Source organism: Ochotona curzoniae, unplaced genomic scaffold, assembly GCF_017591425.1.
Source record: "Ochotona curzoniae isolate NIBS_2020 unplaced genomic scaffold, NIBS_Ocur_1.0 contig_66, whole genome shotgun sequence".
NCBI lineage: Eukaryota > Metazoa > Chordata > Mammalia > Lagomorpha > Ochotonidae > Ochotona > Ochotona curzoniae.
Genome location: NW_024466512.1, coordinates 21,260,925 through 21,283,574, shown reverse-complemented (window position 1 = coordinate 21,283,574; position 22,650 = coordinate 21,260,925). Strand labels below are relative to the sequence as shown.

General features: G+C 43.2%; 1 protein-coding gene across 4 annotated transcripts in view; it reads right to left on the bottom strand.

Annotated features, from left to right (window-relative positions):
- ARMH3 (armadillo like helical domain containing 3) overlaps positions 1-22,650 on the bottom strand; it is a 186,506-nt gene that overhangs the window by 111,212 nt on the left and 52,644 nt on the right. For all 4 annotated transcript variants that reach the window (XM_040992253.1, XM_040992251.1, XM_040992250.1 and 1 more), the window contains 5 exons: positions 19,373-19,474; positions 15,107-15,165; positions 13,718-13,783; positions 11,553-11,622; positions 8,767-8,827 (listed from right to left, as the gene is read on the bottom strand). In XM_040992253.1, coding sequence (XP_040848187.1) covers positions 8,767-8,827; positions 11,553-11,622; positions 13,718-13,783; positions 15,107-15,165; positions 19,373-19,474 — 358 coding nt within the window. The remainder of the gene's footprint in view (positions 1-8,766; positions 8,828-11,552; positions 11,623-13,717; positions 13,784-15,106; positions 15,166-19,372; positions 19,475-22,650) is intronic.

Genomic DNA, 22,650 nt, shown 5'->3' with positions numbered 1-22,650 from the left:
TCAGTGACGGGAGGGCTTGGTCAGTGAGGGCTGGAAATGTACCTCTCCAGAGCTCACGGTTCACCACTAAGCCCAATGGTTCATAAGATACTGTCACACCTATCTTTCTCATTCATTCATTCGGCACTGTGACACAGCAGGTGAAATGCCACTTATGATGGCCAGTGTCCCATACATCCACTTTCAATCTGGCTCCTGCCTAATATCCTTTGAAAAGCAACAGATGGGGACCTGGTGGCGTAGGCTAGCAGCTAAAGTCCTCACCTTGAACGCACCGGGATCCCATGTGGGTGCCGGTTCTAATCCCGGCAGCTCCACTTCCCTTCCAGCTCCCTGCTTGTGGCCTGGGAAAGCAGTCGAGGACAGCCCAAAGCCTTGGGACCCTGCACCCACATGAGAGACTCGGAAGAAGTTCCTGGCTCTTGGCTTCAGATAGGGATAGCATCGGCCGTTGCGCTCACTTGGGGAGTGATTCATCGGACGGAAGATCTTCCTCTCTGTCTCTACTTCTCTTTGTATATCTGACTTTCCAATAAATAAATAAATCTTAAAAAAGAAAGGAAGGAAGGAAGGAAGGAAGGAAGGAAGGAAGGAAGGAAGGAAGAAAGAAAGAAAGGAAGGAAGGAAGGAAGGAAGGAAGGAAGGAAGGAAGGAAGGAAGGAAGGAAGGAAGGAAGGAAGGAAGGAGTTCTGGGCTTCTTGCTCTGTTCTGACTTAGCACCAGCCACTGAAGTTATTTTGGTAGCAAACCAGCAAATGAAAAAATTTTTGTCCAGGCAGCACAGTGGCAAATTAGGCTAATCCTCAGCCTGCAGCACTAGCATCCCACAAGGGCACCAATTCATGTTCCAGCTGCTTCACTTTTTCTTCTTTTTAAAATTATTTTTATTGGAAAGGTAGATTTACAGAAAGGAGGAGAGATGGAGAGAAAGATCTTCTGTCTGCTGGTTCACTCCTCAAGTAGCCACAATGGCCACAGCTGAGCCAATCCAAAACCAGAAGCTCCTTTTGGGTCTCCCATGTGGGTGTAGTGTCTCAAGGCTTTGTGGAATCTTCGACTGCTTTCCAAAGCCACAGCAGGAAGATGGAAGGGAAGTGGAACAGCCAGGATATGAACTGCCACCCATATGAGTTCCGGGCACATGCAAGGGGAGGACTCAAGCCACTAGGCTACCACACCAACCCCTAGCTGCTCCACTTTTGATCCAGCTTTCTCTTCACAGCTTAGGAAGGCAGTGGAGGATAGCTCAGGTTCATAGGCCCCTACATCTACGTGGGAAACTCAAAGGAAGCCCCTGGCTCCTGGCTTGAGATCGGCTCAGCTCTGACCATTGCAGCCTTTTGGGGAGTCAAATAGCAGATGGAAGATCTCTGTCTCTTTCTGTCTGTAACCTGCCTTTCAACAAAAATCATTAAATTTTGAAAAAAAAATCTCTTTATCCTCTGCCTCCACTCTCTCTGCCTAGTAATAAAAATAAATTTGCAAAACAAAAGCTTATTAAGGAAAATTGATTATGTACTAACTAAATGCCACTGCGTAAATTTCATTATAATTAAGTTGTAAAGTTCCTAGAAGAATGAACCCCAGAAACCTGCGGTTCGGGCAACTCAAAGCGGATCTGCCTCTTAAAACTATTCTGACATGAAGAATGATGCAGAGAGGGCAAAAATAGAAGAGACAAAATAAGCACGGCGAAAGGAAGTCGCAAAAAGTGGCTTTGCCACTTGGCTGCTTTATGTAACTTTTCTAGTATGTCCTAATTGCAATGCAGCTGAAGGGCAGCTTCCAGTAAAGACTACTTCCTAAGGTAGAATTGAGACTTGGGTTCCAAGGCTTTCATCTAAGACAGAGCGCCCTAAGAACTCTACTAACTTGAACAGGAACTCTGTTTATCTGAGGGTATCAATCTGACATGGAAGCAAGTAAAACTGATAGAGGAAAAAATGTGACAGAAAGATCACTAGAAAAAAAAAAAGAAAAAGAAAGAACTAGTTATCACCGGGTGTGGGGTGAATGTCAAATGATCAACCAGTGGAAGCGAAGCACCTGAAGGGGGTGGGGTAGCACTTGGCACATACTTAAGACACTGGGATACCTGAAGCCCATTTCAGGATTAACTTAGAGCTCATGTGCACTCTTGGGAAGTGGCTCAAGTAATTGCGTCACTGCAATCCATGGGCATCTGGATTGAGTTCCCAGCTCCCAGGCATTTGGAGAATCAGGCAGCAGCTGGGAGCTGTCAGTTTCTCTGATTCTCAAATAATCTATATTTTTTTTAAGATTTATTTATTCTTATTGGAAAGATAGATCAAATATACAGAGAGAAGGAGAGATGGAGAGGAAGATCTTCCGTCCGATGGTTCACTCCTCAAATGGCCGCAATGGCCACAGCTGAACTGATCTGAAGCCAGGAGCTTCTCTTCAGGGTCTCCCACACAGGTGCAGGGTCCCAAGTCTTTGGGTAATCCTCTAATGCTTTCCCAGGCCACAAGCAGGGAGCGGGAAGGAAAGCGAAGCAGCCAAGACACAAATCAATGCCTATATGGGATCTCAGCACTTACAAAGTGAAGATTTAGCCACTGAGCCATTGTGCTGGGCCCTCACAAATAATAAATTTTTCAAAAGTGCCTGACAACTCTTTAAAGGTATAAACGAGCTAATTATTTATGCAAAAATCCTAAAGTTATTCTTCTCTGGAAGGATTCACAACAGTCCCGATAATAAGCCTGTACTGCTACCTTACTCTACCTGCCCTCATTATTTACATATTTCTGTGTTGTTCTCCTCCTAGCTCTAAATGGTCTTGCAGGAGCCTCGATGGGATTTAACAAGAAGGCTAGGCAAATAGATCCTTCTTAAGAGACTTCAAGATTTCCAGCAACGGTATTAAAAATACTTCATAATACAAGCAAAAATATAAAAATCAATACAAATTTTTAAATTTAAGCAATTTTCTTTTGTTCTCTAAATAAAACGTGTATTACTTAAACAGTGAGACAAGCTTCAGTGTAAATCATTCTGACCATTTCCAAAGGACTTTTAGGAATTGTAGTGATATTCTGTTTGATGCACCTGTCACTAGCTAAGCGATGCCCTTATGTGAGTCATAATTTGCGTAAGTAATTTATAAACTTTTCTAGCAACATCCCCATGAATGATACTAATTAGATCTCTTGATGTTAAAACATTTACTGTAGCCTGACTTCAGCCTGGTCAGTCCCAGTTACTGCACATATTTGGTGAGTGAACCAATACATGGAAGATTCATTCTCATTCTCATTTTCTCTCTCTCTCACACTCACTCTGCCTTTCACTTCCCAAATGGCTGCAACAGCCCAGACTGGCCAGGCTGAAACAGAAGCTAGGAAATGCATCCTGGTCTCCCATGCGGATGGCAGGAAAACAAGTATTTGATCCATCTTCCACTGCTTTTCCAACCACATTAGAATGGAGCTGGATCAGACAGAGCAGCAGGGACTTGAGCTAGTACAATATGGGATATGGTATTACAAGCAGCAGCTTAACACTGCATCACAATGCCAGGCATTAAATAAATCTTTTTTTAAAAGAATCATGGAGTACAATCAGAAGCTGAAATCAATTGTCTGGGCTTTCTAACTCTTACTGCTCTAGGCAATACTCCTCTTTCTCTCTTTTGCATAGAATCTTCCCTCTTCACTACTTTACCTACAGAATTCATACATAGATAAGTTGTTTCATTTCTGACCCAGATCCTTGTTTTGACTATTAAGTCTTTCCAAACTCCCTATTTCTTCACATTTTATCAAGAGGTTTATAAACTAATCTGAAATGGTAAAAATTCATTTTGTTTTCAATTTCTTTCTGCTGTAAGCTGCTCAAGAGCTGTACATAATGAGAAGGGAGAGCAACAACCTGGCCTGATGCCCAGCTGGGAGCAGCCAAGTTCACCTAAAAAGGACTTGATGCTCCAAATACTTAAAAAAGAGGAAAAAAAAGAGCTGGAGGTGGGGGGAAGGAAGATCTGGAAATATGCCCAAGGGTAGTAGTAAAGAAAGTAAATTCAGCCTCAGGGTGGGATAGAGGCCCAGCTGCTATCAATTTGATGGCTCATTATCTTCCCTAACCTCAGGACATTCAGTTAGGCAGCAGGAGGAAAAAGCACCTAATACAGCAAGGCAAGGAGCCAAGGTTGTGGTTGGGTTAGGTTTCTGCCCACAATGCCAGCTTCTCACGTGGAGTGCGAGTTTTAAGTCCCAGATGCTTCCAGTCAATGTGTCAGGATTTCTTTCATCCTGCATGATGTGGGAGACTTGAACCAAGTTCCAGGATCCTGGCTTTGACTTGGCCCAGCCCTGGTTGTTACAGCCATTTGGAGAGTGAACCAGTAGATGAAGATCTTTCCCTCTGTCTCTCCTACTTTCTCTAACTCTCCCTTTTCATGATGGCCTAGTGGCTAAATCCTTGCCTTGCATCCACCAGGTTCCCATATGGGTGCTGGTTCATACCCTGAGTACTCTATTTCCCATCCAGCTCCCTGCTTGTGGCCTGGAAAAACAGTAGAGGATGACCCAAAATGTTGGGACCCTGCACCCGCATGGTAGACACAGAGAAATTTCCTGGCTTCTGGCTTCAGATCGTCTCAGCTTCAGCCATTGCGGCCACTTAATAAGTTAACCAGCGGAAGAAAGAACTTCCTGTCTCTCTGTATGGTTGCCTTCCCAATTTAAAAAATGATAATAAATAAAAATAAAAGAATGATGGAAATAGAGAAATGCAACACAAAACTGTCTTTTGAAGATAATGTTATAAGCTAAGTGCACAGATCAGCTTCATTGGATGGTAATTTGAGGGTCTGGGCGGACAGATCAGTACCTGTAACTCTACAGACCTGAAGACACAATCTTACAACATTAGCACTACCTTCAACTGCTTTTCATCACATGTTTAAACTCAAGAACCCATTTTTTTCCTATTCTCTTACCCTCCCTCCATCCATGCACACTACACTAGCATCCTGAATTTCTTTTCTCCAAATGCACCACATTTCCAATCTTCCAAAGCCCTGTCTGTGCTGGTTCCTACCTGGTTTTCTACCTCATTTCCTACTTTTTCTTCACAACTGAGGTAAAATGTAACCTTCTCTGACTACCCACTCTATTCAAAACTTTCCATTGTCACTTACAGCTTCAGAGTCATAGACACATGACTGAATTTGGTTATGTAATTTACTACCTGTACAACAACTGTGGTATCAGCCTGCAACATAGCCTCTAATAATTCCTACTTTGTCTGATTATGTTTTGTGCTGCTATACTGAGAGCTGCAGGCTGGGTAATTTTTTTTTTAATTTTTATTATTTTTTTTATTGGAAAGGCGGATATACAGAGAGGAGAGACAGAGAGGAAGATCTTCCATCCGATGATTCACTCCCCAAGTGAGCGCAACAGCTGATGCTATGCCGATCCGAAGCCAGGAGCCTCTTCCGGGTCTCCCACACGGGTACAGGGTCCCAAAGCTTTAGGCCGTCCTTGACTGCTTTCCCGGGCCACAGGCAGGGAGCTGGAAGGGAAGCGGGGCTGCCGGGATAGAACCGGCGCCCATATGGGATCCCAGGCGTGCAAGGTGAGGACCCCAACCACTTGCGCCACCGCGTCGAGCCCCAGGCTGGGTAATTTTTAAAGAAAAGAAATTGATTTCTCCTAGTTCTGGGTGCTGGGAAATCTATGACCAAGCTAGCAGCATCTGGTAAGGGCCCTTGTGCTGCATCACCCCATGGAGAAGGCTGAAAAGAGGCCAAAAAGGGAACAAGAGGCAGAGAAGTAGGAGGGACATGCAAAAACAACCGCACTCAGCATCTAGTCCTTCAAAATGAGCCTTCATCCGTTCATGAGGGTAGAGCCTTTTTTCATCTAGATACCTCTCATAAAGCCCCAAAGCTGCACTGTGGATTCAGCTGCCAACATAGGAGCCAGCATCATGGTGCAGTGAGTTGAGCCACAGCTTGTGATGCCAGCATCCCATACTGGAATGCCAGTTGGAGTTGTGGTTTCTCTGCTTCTTATACAGCTTCCAGCTGACGTGCCTGGGATGGCAATGAAAGATGGTCCAAGTGCTCAGGCCACTGCTACTCATGTGGGAGACAGCAATAGAGCTCCTGGCTTTTGGTTTCAGTCTGGCCCAATTTGGGCAGTGAATAAGCATATAGAAGATTCTCCCCTTACCACCCCTCCTCCCAATCTTTCTCTCCTTGTCTATGTCACTCTTTCAAATACACTTTTTTTTTAAAAGTTTCCAGCACATGTTTTCAGGGACACTCAAGCCCAAGAACTCCTAGCACCACTCTCTCCCAAACAACAGACAGTGCGTGTGACTAACAAACAATCTATCACCAGGGATCACGTTATAAAGGATGTTACAGCTTCCATGTTGGGCTTTCATGTTCCTTCTCTCTCTCTCGGGAATGTCTTGTTCAGGGGAAAGCCAGCTGCCTAGCTGAACAACCTTATGAAAAGGTCCTTGTGGCAAAGAACTAAACCCGCCAATACACATTAAGTGAGCTTGAAAGCAGGTTGCCCAGCCTCAATACAACTCTAGAAGCCTGCAGTATCCATTAACAGTTTAATTGCAGCTTTTTAGAGATTCAACACCAAAACTATCTAGCTAAGTTTCTCTTGAATTCTTGATCCACAGAAATGTGATGTGATAAACATTTGTTTTAAACCCCTAAGTTCTGCGATAGTCTGTTACATGACAAATAGCTAATACACCTTGAGTAGGGATGATAAAAGCCCAAGGTTAATGGTAACAAAAGCTAAGTCCAAGTCCAAGTAATGATGCTTAGCAACAGAACATCTTTGCGCAAAGCGTTTAATTCTCTGAGCCTTAGTTTCTAATTCATAAACGAGAAAACTTGGTGGGACTACAGTTAACAAATACTGCAAAGGAAAAAGCATACCCTGAGACCAGAACAAAATATAACCAAGCTAAATATTAAGTCTACAGCAAAGACAAATCTAATCCCTAAGGAACTAAGGTGCAGACTCTATAAGCAGAAAATTCACTTAGTAAGAGTTTTTAAAAGACAACTTCTCATGGTCTTTGAATTAAGGATCAGACTTCTTTCTAAAAACAAACAAACAAAAAAGATATAGAAAGAGGCTTATTTTCAAAATTGGCATTACAAAGAGAGAGAGAGGAAGAGAGAAAGAAGGGGAGAGGGGGAGAGAGACAGAGAGAGGAGAGATATCTTCCACCCACTAGTTCACTCTCTAGTAGGCTGCAACAGCCAGTACTGAACCAGGCTAAAGCCAGGAACTTCTTCCAGGTCTCCCATGTGGGTACAAGAAACCAAACACCCAAGCCATTTTCTGCTGGTTTTCTCAGGCTATTAGCAGGTAGCTGGACTGGAAGTAGAACATCCAGGACATGAACCAGTGTCCATATGAAATGTCAACATCCCAGGTAGCATCTTTACCCACTAGACCACAAAACCAGCTCCCACAGTTCTAAGCACCCAAAAGATATGAGAAAAAAAATGCAAAGTGTAACTTTCTTATCTAGAAGCTATATACATTTTTCAGACCTAAGAAATCAAGATCATGTAGTCTACAAGCAATCTAAAAAGCCAAAGGTCTACTCTTTTTTTTTTTCACTCAAATCCTTTATACTGCCATAGGTCCCATGCCTGTTGCAGAGTGTGGTTCACTGCAATAGCCATGCTCAGAACTGTTCTCCTTTCCAAAGAAAGGGAGGTACCAATATGGTCAGACTCAGTCAGGTATTTAAGTAATATATACATATTTCAGGGTACACTAATGTGGCATAGGTGTTCTTAGATATTAAAGAGAATAAGAGGGCCAAGCGCAGTGGCCTAGCAGCCAAAATTCCCACCTTGAACGTGCCAGGATCCCATACAGGCGCCGGTTCTAATCCCAGCAGCCCCACTTCCCATCCAGCTCCCTATCATTGGCCTGGGAAAGCAGTAGAGGATGGCCCAAAGCCTTGAAACCCTGCACCCATGTGGGAGATTCGGAAGAGGCTCTGGGCTCCTGGCTTCGGACTGGCTTAACGCCAGCTGTTGTCGCCGCTTGGGGAGTGAATCAACGGACAGAAGGTCTTCCTCTCTGTTTCTCCTTCTCTCCATACATATCTGACTTTGCAATAAAAATAAATAAATCTTAAAAAAAAAAAAAAAAGAACGCAGGAAAGGCAAAGAAGAAAGAAAATGTAAAGTCATACAGCCTACAGCAGTAGGATGATCTTCAGTTACGTCCAGCTGTGCTTCAGCACCATGAAGAATTGTGAGGGACAGTCAGTCATTCTGGGGAGGCAGTAATCTCCCAGCCAAGCCAGTATAGAAATGATCAGCCTAGCCATCAGGGCTCTAGCAAGGCTGTCCACACAATACAGAGCATGAGTGGGTCAAAAGCTCTCTCTCTAGCCTCCTCCTAGCATTTAACTAGCACTGAATGCCATGATGCTGAAGCCCAGAGACAACCGAGTGGTCATCACGTCTCCTTAGGACTACGGCAGTCTCTCATGTCTCCTCAGTGCATCAGTACAGCCCCGCATGAGAGTGCCTAATAGGGACAACGAATGTGTGCTGAATCTGAACAGCAGTGTGTACATTTTCTTTACCTGAAAAGATGGACAGACCCAGACCATAAAACATCCTGACAACGTTCCACACAAAATGTGTTTTCCTTAATATAAACTATGTATGGACTTCTACCACTTGATTCTTAAAAATACAGATGGACACCTTAAATGAATCATACAACTTACACATAAAGATCCATAGGAAATTCCTTCATCATGTGTGTTACAATAAACTCCACCATCAGGTCTGAAACAGGAAAAGAGAAAAATCAGATCAACTAGAAAGAGATTTCACGTTGGAAAGAAGCATCTGCATGGACCCGGTACTGATGCTGAAGAGCACCCACTAGCTGTATCTAACTCAGATTCACTTACATAATAAATCACCTTTTCTAATTCTTTCACCACCTGCTACTAGCAATAAGATTAGTTTACTCCCCTATTCGAAAGTACCTAGGTTCGGGCCCGATGGCGTGGCCTAGCAGCTGAAGTCCTCACCTTGAACATGTGGGATCCCATTTGGGCGCTGGTTCTAATCCCAGCAGCTCCACTTCCCATCCAGCTCCCTGCTTGTGGCCTGGGAAAGCAGTCGAGGACGGCCCAAAGCCTTGGGACCCTGCACCCGCATGGGAGACCCGGAAAGAAGTTCCTGGCTCCTGGCTTCAGATCGGCATAGCATTGGCCATTGCACTCACTTATGGAGTGAATCATCGGACAGAAGATCTTCCTCTCTGTCTCTCCTCCTCTCTGTATATCTGACTTTCCAAAAAATAAATAGATCTTTTAAAAAAAAAAGAATACCTAGGTTCATATAAAAGAGAGGCTTCAATGTTTAAGCATTTCAAACTGTGACACGAATGCAAAATGCCAGAGATAACTCATATTTGGATACAAGAGCAATAAGGCAAGTAAAGGAAAAATTATGGATGACATCCACGTAATCAGAACTCACTACAAATCTCTATCGGTCAACATATTTTCACTTCCCTGCTCAGTTTGAAAGATACGACTGTGTGGTCTTGGATCAATAGAGGCTTTTTATGCACTTAATTACTGTGTATAAAATCAGGTAGATTTAGAAATTGGGGCTGAGTATCTAAGTTAAATGAAATTAAAAATTCAGGGGCCTGGCAGTGTGGCCTAGCGGCTAAAGTCCTTGCCTTGAACGCGCCAGAATCCCATATGGGCGCTGGTTCTAATCCCGGCAGCTCCACTTCCTATCCAGCTCCCTGCTTGTGGCCTGGGAAAGCAGTCGAGGACGGCCCAAAGCCTTGGGACCCTGCACCTGTGTGGGATACCTGGAGGAAGTTCCTGGATCCTGGCTTTGGACTGGCATTGCATCGGCCATTGTGCTCACTTGGGGAGAGAACCATCGGATGGAAGATATTCCTCTCTGTCTCTCCTCTCTGTATATCTGACTTTCCAATAAATAAATAAATCTTTAAAAAAAAATAAGAAATTATATTCTCCTCTCTGTAAATCTTTCCAATAAAAATAGTAAATGTTAAAAAAAAAAAAAAGTTCAGTTTCCCTGATGAAAAGACACATTTCTGGGAAGACAATTATCCAAGAAAAGGCTTCGTACCTGGCAGTCCTATCAGTCTCATTCAGCTTAATTTACTTGGATGCAAATGAGGGCAGAAAGAGCAGGTCATGGGGGCTGGAGCAGTGGTTACCCTAGTGGCCAGGAAGCCCAGGCACTTCATCTGAATGTCCAGATTTTTTTTTTAATTTATTTATTTTTATTGGAAAGTAGAGTTACAGAGAGAAGGAGAGACAAAGAGAAAGATCTTTCATCCACTGCTTCACTCCCCTGGAGTGAAACAATCAGAGCTGAGCCAATCTGAAGCCAGGAACCAGAACTTTCTCCGGGTCTCCCACATGGGTGCAGTGTCCCAAGGCTTAGGCCATCCTCTACTGTCTTCCGAGGCCACAAGCAGGGAATTGAAAGGGAAATGGAGCAGCCAAGGTTGGTGCCGGAACCCATATGTGATCCCAGCACATGCAAGGTTTAGCCACTGGGTTACTGTGCCAGGGTCTAAAAATCTAGATTCTGTACCTGGAGTGGCTCCTGACACCAGCTTCATGCTAATGCAGACCCTAGCAGGCAGCGCTGGCGATTCATATGATTGGGTCCCTGTCGCTCACGTGGAAGATGTAGCTAAGTGCCCAGCTCAGCATTTGGGAGTGAGCCAATGTATGGGGACTATCTCTCTGCCTCTCAAATTTAAAAAAATTGAAAACTTAAAAGTTCTGCTACGTCTAAATCTTGAGCTTCAAGCACCATGGCCAAATGACACATCAATCAAGGTGAAGTAAGTGAGTTAAGAATCTGAAACCCTGAGCAAGGGTAAGCTATTTTATAAACTTAAATCATGTATCAAGTATAGACATATTCCCTTGTCTCCCTGGAAAGATTTTTCCTTTGAAGAGAATACTCCGCTTCCTAATTTTTTTTAAAGATTTATTTATTTATTGGAAAGTCAGATATATAGAGAGGAGGAGAGACAGAGAGGAAGATCTTCCATCAGATGGTTCACTCCCCAAGTGAGCGCAATGGCCGATGCTATCCCGATCTGAAGCCAGGAGCCAGGAACTTCTTTCTGGGTCTCCCATGCGGGTGCAGGGTCCCAAGACTTTGGGCCGTCCTTGACTGCTTTCCCAGGCCACAAGCAGGGAGCTGGATGGGAAGTGGAGCTGCCGGGATTAGAACCAGCGCCCATATGGGATCCCGATGCGATCAAGGCAAGGACTTTAGCCGCTAGGCTACGCTGCCAGGCTCGAATACTCCAGTTTCATAGAGCACTCAAATTCATCAAGGGTGCCTGACCAAATGTAATTATAAACATGGTGTCTTGGGCCAGGAAAGAAACAAGACTAACAACTTCTCTGAGTAAGCAGCACTTACCCTAGCCACAAATACCTATCACTATCCTGGGAAAAAACCAACTATTTCAACGATACTCACTCACCCAGTACAGCACAGACTAGAGGACGGCAGGGAAGGTTCTTATCTGCTGCCTTCTTCCTGTGTCTCATGGGCTTCACACACATACGTAACAAATTTTAAAAAAAGAAAGAAATTAGTAGACATCTGAACTAAGATCCATCGGCTCACCATCATGTTTCTCAGGCAAATATCACCTCAGAGGAACTACCTTTCTTTCCACATTTTTCTAGAAACACAGCGGAATAGAAATGGAACAGGGAGGAAATATAAATGCTTCTCAGTTGCCAACACAGCAAGGCCACAGCCCCAAGGGCACTGTCATATACTACAATAGGAAAGCTGGTGTTTTCATTTTGAACTTATCTGTACTGTGTAAGAGGGCAAAATTAAAAAGGTACACTGGTATTTTCGATTGACAGTAAAGTAATAACAGGCACCAGTCATCGAAGTTACAAAAAAACATGGGAAGTTTCAACTCTGTATCTTACAATATCTTTTTAACATACTTCCAAGCTTCAGGGAATTCCCTGATCTCCCATGCTCTATTTCCACATTTTTCAGATGAATAAATCAAAGACCTGATCTCAGCCAATGAAAGATTTCAGTGCATTTTGAGAATAAAATACTTCGACCCATCTCCTTGCTGAAGTGTGTATGTTTTTATTTGGAAGGCAGAAACAAAGAGAGACAGATAGAAATAACAGATTTGTCATTTATTGGTTCACACCCCACATGCCTAAACAGTTCAGCTAGACCCGATCAAAGCCAGGAACCCAGGGCTCAGTGTCGTGGCATAGCACATAAAGCTGCCACCTACAATGCCAGCATCCCATGTATTTGCCAGTTTGAGTCCTGGCTGCTCCACTTCTGATCCAGCTCCTTACAAATGGCCTGGAAAGAACAGTTAGAAGATGGTCCGAGAGTCTAAGCCACCTAGGAAGACTTGAATGAAGCTCTTGGCTTTGGTCTGGCCCAGTGCTGACCATTATTGACATCTGGGGAAGTGAACCAGTAGATGAAAGAACTGTCTGTCTCTGTAACTCTGACCTTCAAAATAACAAAGAAACAAGGAAATACGTTTTTTTAAGATTTTTGTTTATTTTATTGGAAAGGCAGATTTACAGATAGAAGGAGAGACAAAGAGAGAAAGATCTTCCACCCACTGGTTCACTACACAGTGGCCACAACCACTGGAGCAGAGCCAATCCAAAGCCAGGAGCTTCTGTCTGGCCTCCCACACGGGTACAGGGTCCCTTGATGCCCCAGGCCATCCTCTACTGCTTTCCAAAGCCACAAGCAGGGAGCTGGATGGGAAGTGGAACAGCCGGGATACGAACTGACAACCATATGGGAACCCAGCACTTAAAAGGCATGTAATTTTAGTTGACCCATAAATAAAATATTTTCTTTCTTTTCTTTTTTAAATCCCGGAACCCAGAACTCGCTCTGCATCTCCTTCATAGATAGCAGGGATCCAAATACTTGGACCATCTATTGTCTGATGCCTCCCAGGTTACAAATTAGCAGGAAGCTGGAATCAGCAACAGAGCCAAGTCTTGAAACCAGGCATTCCAATATCGACTGCAGGTGTCCCCATGACACCTTAATGTTTGTGCCACAAGATCCACCCTGAACCTATGCTACTGATGGGCATATGTTTGGCCTGGCTTTAAGACACCTGCACCCCAGGTTGGAAAACCAGTGTTTAATACCCAATTCCTGGTACTGACTGCAGCAGAGGATGGCTCAAGTGATTGAGTTCCTGCCACCTATGTGGAAGATCTGAATAGTGCCAGCTCCTGGCTTTGGCCCACCCTAGTTCTAGCCATTGCAGGCATCTGAAAAATGAACCAGTGGATGGGAATTTTCTCTGTAATGTCTCCATCTCTCTCTCACTCTCACTCTCTGTTTTAAACAAAAAAAAAAAAAAAGAAAGAAATCTATTAATGATATAATTCAATATTACTGTCATGGGTACATACTTACTGATCTTTGTACTCTGTTTTAAGTTTAGCTCATGACACATAAAAAAACCCCAACAGGCACAGGTCTATTGAACAACAGTAACCCAAGAGCTCTTTGCCACAATTTTCCACTCACATTTGTTCTAGATCAATTTTACCCCAGTCCTAACGACACACAAAAAATTCCTCTACGAATAAAACAAGAAGGAAAAATTACACCTACCATTCTATGCAAGTTTACTCGAAAATTCATGTTGTCATCATGCAAAAATGCATTGGCATATTGATCCTAACAAAAATACAGAGAAACAAGAGTGAGACCTTTATTTAAGAAACCTAATTTGTAATCTATCACACTTCCTACAAATCCTTGGACTTTTAGAACTACTTTCTAGTCACAGTTGGAAAGCTAATGGGGATATGCTCTTGCCTTTGTGTCAAGCCCTACTTAAGACCTGAGATTTTACTTGCATGTAATTTCCCAGTATTTCCCTAACTGGTCAAAAACCTCTAAGCAAATGAAAAATAGTAAGAATCAGAGCTAAGGCCTGTGCTCTGCTGGAGATGAGCTCCGCAGAGAAGGAAAAAACCACCACACAGGCAACGCGAACCCAGGCACAACTCTGTCCATGGCTGGTTTGACAGAAAATCAACAACTTCTCACTATGAATTGGTAACATCTTTTGGCCCTTTCCCAATGCCTTTTCTGAAGATTTGACAAACCTACAGAATCCAGTTACCAGCAACTGCTACCATTTGTGAAAAACAACTCCTTTAAAGATTTTCTTAGAAAGCTTATGGAAAGCAATTACACCAGGCCCACTGCTAATAAGCAGCTCTTTAGATAAGTTACCCCTAACCTTTCACAAAGGAAATCACCTATCCGCAGAGACAATGCAACAGGAAAGACCACAAATGAACCCTGGACCATCTACACCTTCCACCTGGACCATATACACTACTTTTTTTTTTTTGAGAGAGAGAGAGAAAAGAGTAGACTAAGGAACAGTGAAGGAGAAGGTTGCAGCTTTAAACTCAGCTCCACCCTGTGTGTCGGCAGGGTCCACAGTGAGGTGCATGAGCAAGAGGGCCTCCTCACAAGGCCCAAGCCTCTCCTCCCCGCAAAACCTCTTGTAACTCACCAAACCACAATCTGCCAGAACTCAAGACCTGCATGCCCCCTCGAACCATCCCCAGGATACCTCTTTTTTTTATTTTGCTGACTATGCAAAACACCCCATATGATCAGCTTCAAACACATGGTGCCATTTTTGTTCAAATATATATATATATTAAATCTCTGGTCCTAAATCTTCCAGGTCTCAATTATAGCAGCTATATCAGAACTCTTTATTAATTTATCCATTAAACGCTGATGGGGTTCTACTTTATGCCAGACACAGAAAGCACAGTGAGAAAGGAAGCAGTATCCCCTGGTGCCAGGACAGACATTCCAGTGGCCAGAAATAGACAAGACAAAGTATCAAGATTTTTACTCCCAAGTTATAAGCTCCTGAAAGTCAGGAGAATAAGAATTTGGGAGAGTGAATGTGGGAAGACAAGAAGAGATACCGCTTGGTAAAAAAGTAATCAGAAGGCTTGTTGGACCTACCTCTGCAATACATGTAAGGATGATCAGACAGAGCTTGCCGCTGTGCAGCCTGTGTTCATCTGTAACAAAAACATAATCTCTGTAAGTCATCCAGACCACATCTCAGCAAGCAATGAAGATGGACATTATAAAAAGGAACATACACACTCTTCCCCATCCCCCCAAAAATTCATGAATTGCAATTAACATACTACTAGTAGAATAATTCCTGCACCCTTTCTAGGCAAAAGAAATCCCCTGGAAAAAAATTCCCTCCAATCTTCTCACAGTCTGCTCAACAGCTAATCACTCATCCGAAAGCCATTTCACTCTATCTGGTCCCCATTTTCATAGTCCAATTCAGAGCTGTTCTCTGGTTCCAGACAGGTTCACTGCTTTCCTACCCATCGTCCACCAGTTACATGCACCACCAGCTATAGCCACCTACCACAGTATCTAGAAAACTCTCATGACTATTCACAGGAAATGGACAGAGAAATTAGAGAACATACAGGGTCTAGCCTATTTTCTCACCACACTGAAAATATTGCTTAGTGACCTAGAAGACCATAACCTCCTTATCATCTTTCATCCTGCCAAAATCATTCACTCAACACATACTGATATAGCATCTAACTCTGTGGCAGGCACTGGGCAAGGCACCTGAGACACAGCATGAACAAAGCATACAAAGCCCCCTAGCTTCACAGGAGGCAAGCTCAACAGTAGACCTCCTAGCCCCATATGGGATCCTGGCATGAGCAAGGCGAGGACTTTAGCCACTAGGCTACCGCACCGGGTCCACCAACATACATATCTATTAAAAGTATCTTTACAGGAATAAAAGGGTAGACAGATAATAAAGTCAAAGCATACAGCAAGTTGGAGACTGAGACAGCAAAAAAATTAACCAGTGAAGCCACACAGCAGCTGTTTTTTAAATGAAGTCTCCACTGGGTCCAACTGCTATGGCAAATATATAGTTTCTGTGATCCTAAAGGCTATCCTGCTATGGCAAAATATAGTTACTGTGACCTTAAAGGTTAGCCTGTCCTTGCAACTCTCAACTCTTTAGAACATAGTACATGTAGTTGCTTTGGCTGCCTTCATAATTTTTTTTTTAAGATTTTTATTTTTATTATTTTTTTTCATTGGAAAGGCGGATATACAGAGAGGAGAGACAGAGAGGAAGATCTTCCGTCTGATGATTCACTCCCCAAGTGAGCGCAATGGGCCGATACTATGCCGATCCGAAGCCAGGAGCCTCTTCCGGGTCTCCCATGCGGGTGCAGGGTCCCAAAGCTTTGGGCCGTCCTCGACTGCTTTCCCAGGCCACAGGCAGGGAGCTGGAAGGGAAGCGGGGCTGCCGGGATTAGAACCGGCACCCATATGGGATCCTGGGCGTGCTAGGCGAGGACCTTTAACCTCTTGCGCCACCGCGCCACCGCGCCGGGCCCTGCCTTCATAATTTTTTAACTAGAGGAAATAGGGTGACTTTACTAACATCATGTATACTTTTGATTATTGTTTGATCACTTATGAGGTTGTAGAGCCTGCAGTTGTAAAGGGATTTAATGTTTGAAACTTTTGTCTTAGATTTTTATATTTTTTCTCTTTTAATGTATTTCTCTCATTAAGTGATGGATAAGTTATAGAATAAGAATTGTAGTAGGAATGTATTACTGAGTAAGATGTGTCGTCTACTGAGAAAATGTTGGCTGCAACATCAGAATGGATAATGCCCTGTCTTAAGGTGCAACTATCTGTAGAGTTATCTTTGGAAACATTTACTTGCCCATTGTAGAGCAGAAACCTAAATGGAGTAAACATGGCTCATTGCTAATTGCAGTTCTTTCCGTCTAACTCTTGCTTAGTTAACAAACTGTGTGGGCCTGCAAACCTAATGACCTTTGGTGCCAATACCCTAATCCCCATAAACCAAGGTCTCAGCCCTTTTCCCATGCATAATTCAAGGTAGGGGTCTGGTTGTCACAGGCAGCACCAAGGATGGGACCCAGACTTGAGGGAAGTATGTAGGGGCTAGCAAGCCGAGATAAGCAAAGAATGTGGGGTCCTCCCTCACTCGCCTCTCAAGCGGTTGTAAATTGTGCCCCCCTTGAAGCTATGTCAAAATGCCCTAAAAAAAGACTGTGTACTGCTTCTGTATAAATAAAGCGGACAGCTTTCTCGTGTGGTCCACAATGATGTTGGAACTGTAGTGGTCCGTCTCTTCTTTCTACGCCTACTTCACGCACCCTTCTCAAGCTCCGAACTCAGCTGGAGCTGGACTCCGGCATCCAACCTTGTCCTCTGTCACATTTCGACTGCCTGTTGGCAAAATCTAAACTCAGTGTTAAGTTTAGAGACACTGAGATTACCTAAACTATAATCAATCAGCCCTTCCATTATAGAGATAACAGAGTGACCAAGATAAATAAACTTACATAACCACTAAAGCTAAAAATGAGCCACAAGTGCCTGATCTACTGTGTTACATCAAGCAAAGCTAACAGTTTGTTTTCTGGGTCACATCCATGCAGTTTTTCTCCTTTGTGGTTGCTGCAGCATTCTTAGAGAAAGAAAGAGGCTATCCATTTCCACAAAGTGATGGCCTCAGGAATCTCTGACATACAAGCGTCTGGTCAGACTTGCCCGTACTTGCAGGGCCTAGAACGCTGAGCCACCCACAGCACTTACAGTGGACTGCTGTACATTCCACCTCACAACACGGACTCGCTCCGACTCTCTTTCTCTCTCCCTCTCAAGAGCACACTCACAGGCATGAGAGGAAGAAAAAAATCTGGGTTCACAAAGCAGAAATTTCCAAGGCCTAATGCAATATGATGTGCCTAAGTATGACACTGCTTAGAGGCTGCCTAGCCAGGCTCCTGTCAGCTTTGGCGATCCTCCATGTCCCATATTTATCTTTCGGGTTCTGTATCTGTCTGCCAATGTTTCCTTCTCACTCCAAAACCCCCAGCGCTGGCATTCCCTTCCTACAGAGGCCTTCCCTTCCAACTCCATTCTCTAGTTCCTGAAAATCCTTATACTAGAAACTTGTTAAGCTCATTTGGCACACAAGAGCCTTCTAAAGGATACATCATGCCTAAGGGAATCTTAACTCACCACACAAGGCATTCGTCTCCTCACAGAAACTAAAATGGCAAAAAACAATCATATTTTTAAAACAATTCTGCTGGTGCACATTTGTAGAAATAACTAGGTCTTTTCCCCCTTATGTTGAAATCTGTACTTTGTGGACCAAATTTAAGAACTCAAAGGACAAATGTTGCCACAGCAGATACAATGCCTTCCATCCATAACCAAGTGGCTGGATTCAAGTTCCAGCTCCACTTCTAATTCCAGCTTCCTGTTAAGAGCACTTGGAAGGCAGCTTCAGTACTTGGCTCCTACCACCCATGTGGGAGATTTGGATGGAACTGCAGGTTCCGCACTTCAGCCTGGCCCAGACCCAGCTGTTGGGGAGGGAACCAGTGGATGAAAGACATTCTCTGTCTCCTTCTCTGCCTCTCAAATCATATATATATATAGTCTATCACAAAAATAAATAAATAAATACAAATTGCAAACACTCACATAAATCTAGCATCAAACAAAATGAAATGTATAGTGGATATAATTTGCTAAGTGTTCTCTCAGTTCCTTCTCACTCCTAGCCCAATTAGTCTACTATTTTCCCACCAATTAAAGGCACATTAAAATCATAAACAGAGAAAAGACCAAAATCAGATTTTAAAAACCCTTGAAGTTTCCTAATACTCAATCTTTCCCCACTCTGCACTTCACGCACAGGTACTGACACATTCATCTGAAGTGCTAAGGAACACAGTGTCCCTCTGAATCTCACCCCCTCCCACTGGGCTCTGCACAACAGGTCTCTAATTCTCACCACAAGCTGGTGCTTTCAGTTCTTGTCCTCAGGAGGGAATTCCTTGAAGTGTGCTAACCCCCTCCGCCACCCCCCCTCCCCGCCCCATTCCCACATGTAAGTGTCTGCATCTACTTACCAAGATATGCTAAGACTTGCTGGGTTTTGAACAGACCAATTTTTTTCCTGTTCTATTTTTGAACACTCCCCTCCAACATCAGGTTTTCTCAACACCACCTAATTGCCTTCTAGCAGTGAGAAATTCCTGCTTTCCAGCAATCAAGACCAAGAGCCTGCACAGGAAGGGTCTACCTTGTCAAAGCTTCAAAATGCTACTCTCTGATTCTGGCTTCAGGTCACACCTCCCACTTCCCGAGCCCCAAAACAGCTTGCCTTACCTTTGGTGTCCTGCATGACAATTGAACTATACTTTAAGAAGGTTATTAGTAAATTGCTGGTCTGTACATCTGCATCCAGTGGGAGTTCCACAGAACTTATAACTGGAATAGAACAGATAAAGTGCACTTAGCCTATAACATGTTCCACATAACACTTCTACCCACATAACCCATTTGCCAGCAGGCAAAAAAAAAAAAAAAACTCTAAAGATTTTTCCATAACAGAGGGAGAACTAAGTGCTTATCTTCTTCTTTCTATTCTTCCTAATCTTCTAGAGCCCTTCCTAATTCCAAAATTAAGTCCAGTGACCTTCTGTCCCATTTAGGTCTAGCCTCTAAGAACATGGCTTTTCTTCCAGCATCCTAGCAAGGGTAGACTTCTGTTCCAGCTTCTAGGAGAGCAGAAGAGGTCAGGAGCTTTCTCAAAGGCACTGCCAGCACTACTTGGAGGGAAGATGTGTGTTGAATATAAATGAGACTTGCCTTGATGAGTCTCGTGCTTAAAACAAATGAAAATTCTTTCCTAATAAGAAGAAATCTTGCTCAAGTTTGGAGAACAAATCTTTCTGCAGGAAGCATCCAGGATGGAAGAAAAAAGAAGTTATGACACAAGAAAAAGTTACAGAACTACATTCCAATTCTACCCATAAATCCTGCTCTCTGAGTGGGAACTGGGAAGGGAAGCTAGGCTGCAGACAGATGGACAGCAGTGATTGGGAGAGCCTGGAACTAACTTCTACACACCCTGCTGCTATTTCCAAGGGTAGTCTCCCTCCCCATTCTCTGAGCTCCCCCCAAAAAACAATGAAGGATTCTCCTTGCCAGAACTAACTCACAGAGAACAGTATTTACACATACCTCCCAGGATCTTCAGACTGCAATTTAAAAGTTGCCTTAAGAGCTTTTCCAATGTCTAAGACAATGTACAATCAAAAGCAGGTTCAATATGGCCCAGATAAGCTGCAGAGTCTACAGCTTGCTGCTGTATTTTCAGCCATGAAGAGTCAGCTGAGTTTGGGGTATTACTCATAATATATATTCACAACTATAATGGATCCCTTTGGGGTTATTACAATGGATGCAGACAGTGCCTATTAACAATGGCAAATATTTGCATATTACAGATCCTTAATACATAGCAAGCACAGCAAAAAGCCTTCAGAAATGAGCATGCCTAGCCCTACGCTGTGCTCCCACAATTCAGCCCTCAAAAACTAAAAAAATCACAAATATATTTTTAGATTCAGTTACTAACATGTCTTCATTCATGCTATGACCTGAGACTATAATTTCAATCCAGAGCTCACCCTGAGGCTCAGAGGCCATAACCAGCCCTTCTACCAACTGAAAGAGGTATCTGACTGATGAGACTTTTTTCCCCACTCACTCACAGCAATAACTGGAGAACTTATATAATACGTAAAATATAGAAGTGTATGTATTTTTAGTTTACCAGAAAGTCCTCTCATGCCAAGGCTGAGTTGTCAAATGTCAAGCCTCAGCTGGGAAGAAATGCTACAGCTAAACTGCTGGCTTTGAAAAAGAATGGTTCCAGTGACACACCTTCTCTTATAACTGAGCTACAAAACACTACTATCATTAAAAATCAGAAGTTAAAAGCAAGGTTATAATAGCTAGGACCCCTACAGTTGAGGAGGAAGAAAATGAACAACTAGAAGAGAGACAGAACAAAATCCCTCACAAATTAAAATCTCTCACTCCCTGATCTTCGGCTGCACCATTCTTCGCAGCAGCTTTTGTCAAGAGAAACAACCATCTGAAAGTGGGCTGACTTGATCTTCCAACTAGAAAAAAATAAAAGCTCACTGGTTGTAGGTAAGTAAGCACAAATCCTGCCATTGCATAATCAAGTGTGTGGGTGGAAGTAGTCACAATGAACAGTTTGAAAGGCAGTTCTCTGAAACATCCAAAACCCAACCTCATATGGAATTCATATATATATACTGATATCCATGGTAACCAGGCAGGCTTAAAGGGAAAGTACAGTATTTTCATTGGATTATTCAATGACCTGAATAAACAGAGACAAGCAGGCAATCCTCACTACTTGCTCCTCCTCATTAAGATATTTTGGAATTTGGCCTCCAATTCTAAATAGATCCAACTTGCTACCACAAACCTAGATTGCACGGCAGCTCCCTGTCAGGCTACTGTACTGCCTAGACTGTCTAAAAATGCTGCAGTCAAAGGTACTACATGAAAACAGGAAGGAAGCAGAACAAGGGTGGGGGTCACTTTCCATACAAACAGTAAGCAGACAAAAGGGGTCAAGCTGGATTTCCTGTACCTCCTTGTCTACAATGAGGTCAACATTCAAGGTACAACATCAACAATGAATGTAGGTTATTTTTGGGTCAAGGTATTCCATCAAACATATTCATCCTACCATAAAACCAATTCAGGTAATATAGAATTGTGTGAAGCTAAACTGATAATTTTTTTCTGTTACCTTTTTCTAATATGGTAGCCATAAAATTTATAAAGGAAGATTTTTGTTGTTGTTAGTGCCTTTAAGGGGAAATTTTTTTTTCTCCATATATACACACACATATCATTCAGTAGGTCCAAGGATATGAAGTTTCTAATATTTTAAGGTTTCCTACAACATGCCTATTTCATTGAGTTTGACCCAATTTTAGACTTTTTAAAGGCAAGTTATGATGCCACAAGTTTTTTTGTTTGTGGTACAAAGATATTAGCACAATCTATGTAGACAGGTTTAGTGAGTCTTTTTCTCTTTTCCTTCTCCCTTTCTTCCTTCACCTCTCTCCTTCCTGCCTTTCATCTTTTTCCCTTCCATTTCTTAGTTCCTCAGATAAAAAGCTTAATATGTCACTGAAAAAGAACAAGAGGTTTGGGTCCGGCATGATAGCATAGCGGCTAAAGTCCTCGCCTTTAACGTGCTAGGATCTCATGTGGGCACCAGTTCTAATCCCAGTGGCTCCACTTCTCATCCAGCTCCCTGCTTGTGGCCTGGGAAAGCAGGCAAGGACGGCCCAAAGCCTTGGAACCATGCACCCATTTGGGAGACCCAGAAGAGACTCCTGGCTTCAGACTGGCATAGCTCTAGCTGTTGTGACAGTTTGGGGAGTGAACTATCGGATGGAAGATCTTCTCTGTCTCTTCTCATCTCTGTATATATATGCCTTTGAAATAAAAATAAATATAAATCTTAAAAAAAAAAAAAGAACAAGAGGGTTGGCACTGTGGCACATAAAATTAAGGCACCATCTGCAGCATCCAGCATTGCATATGGG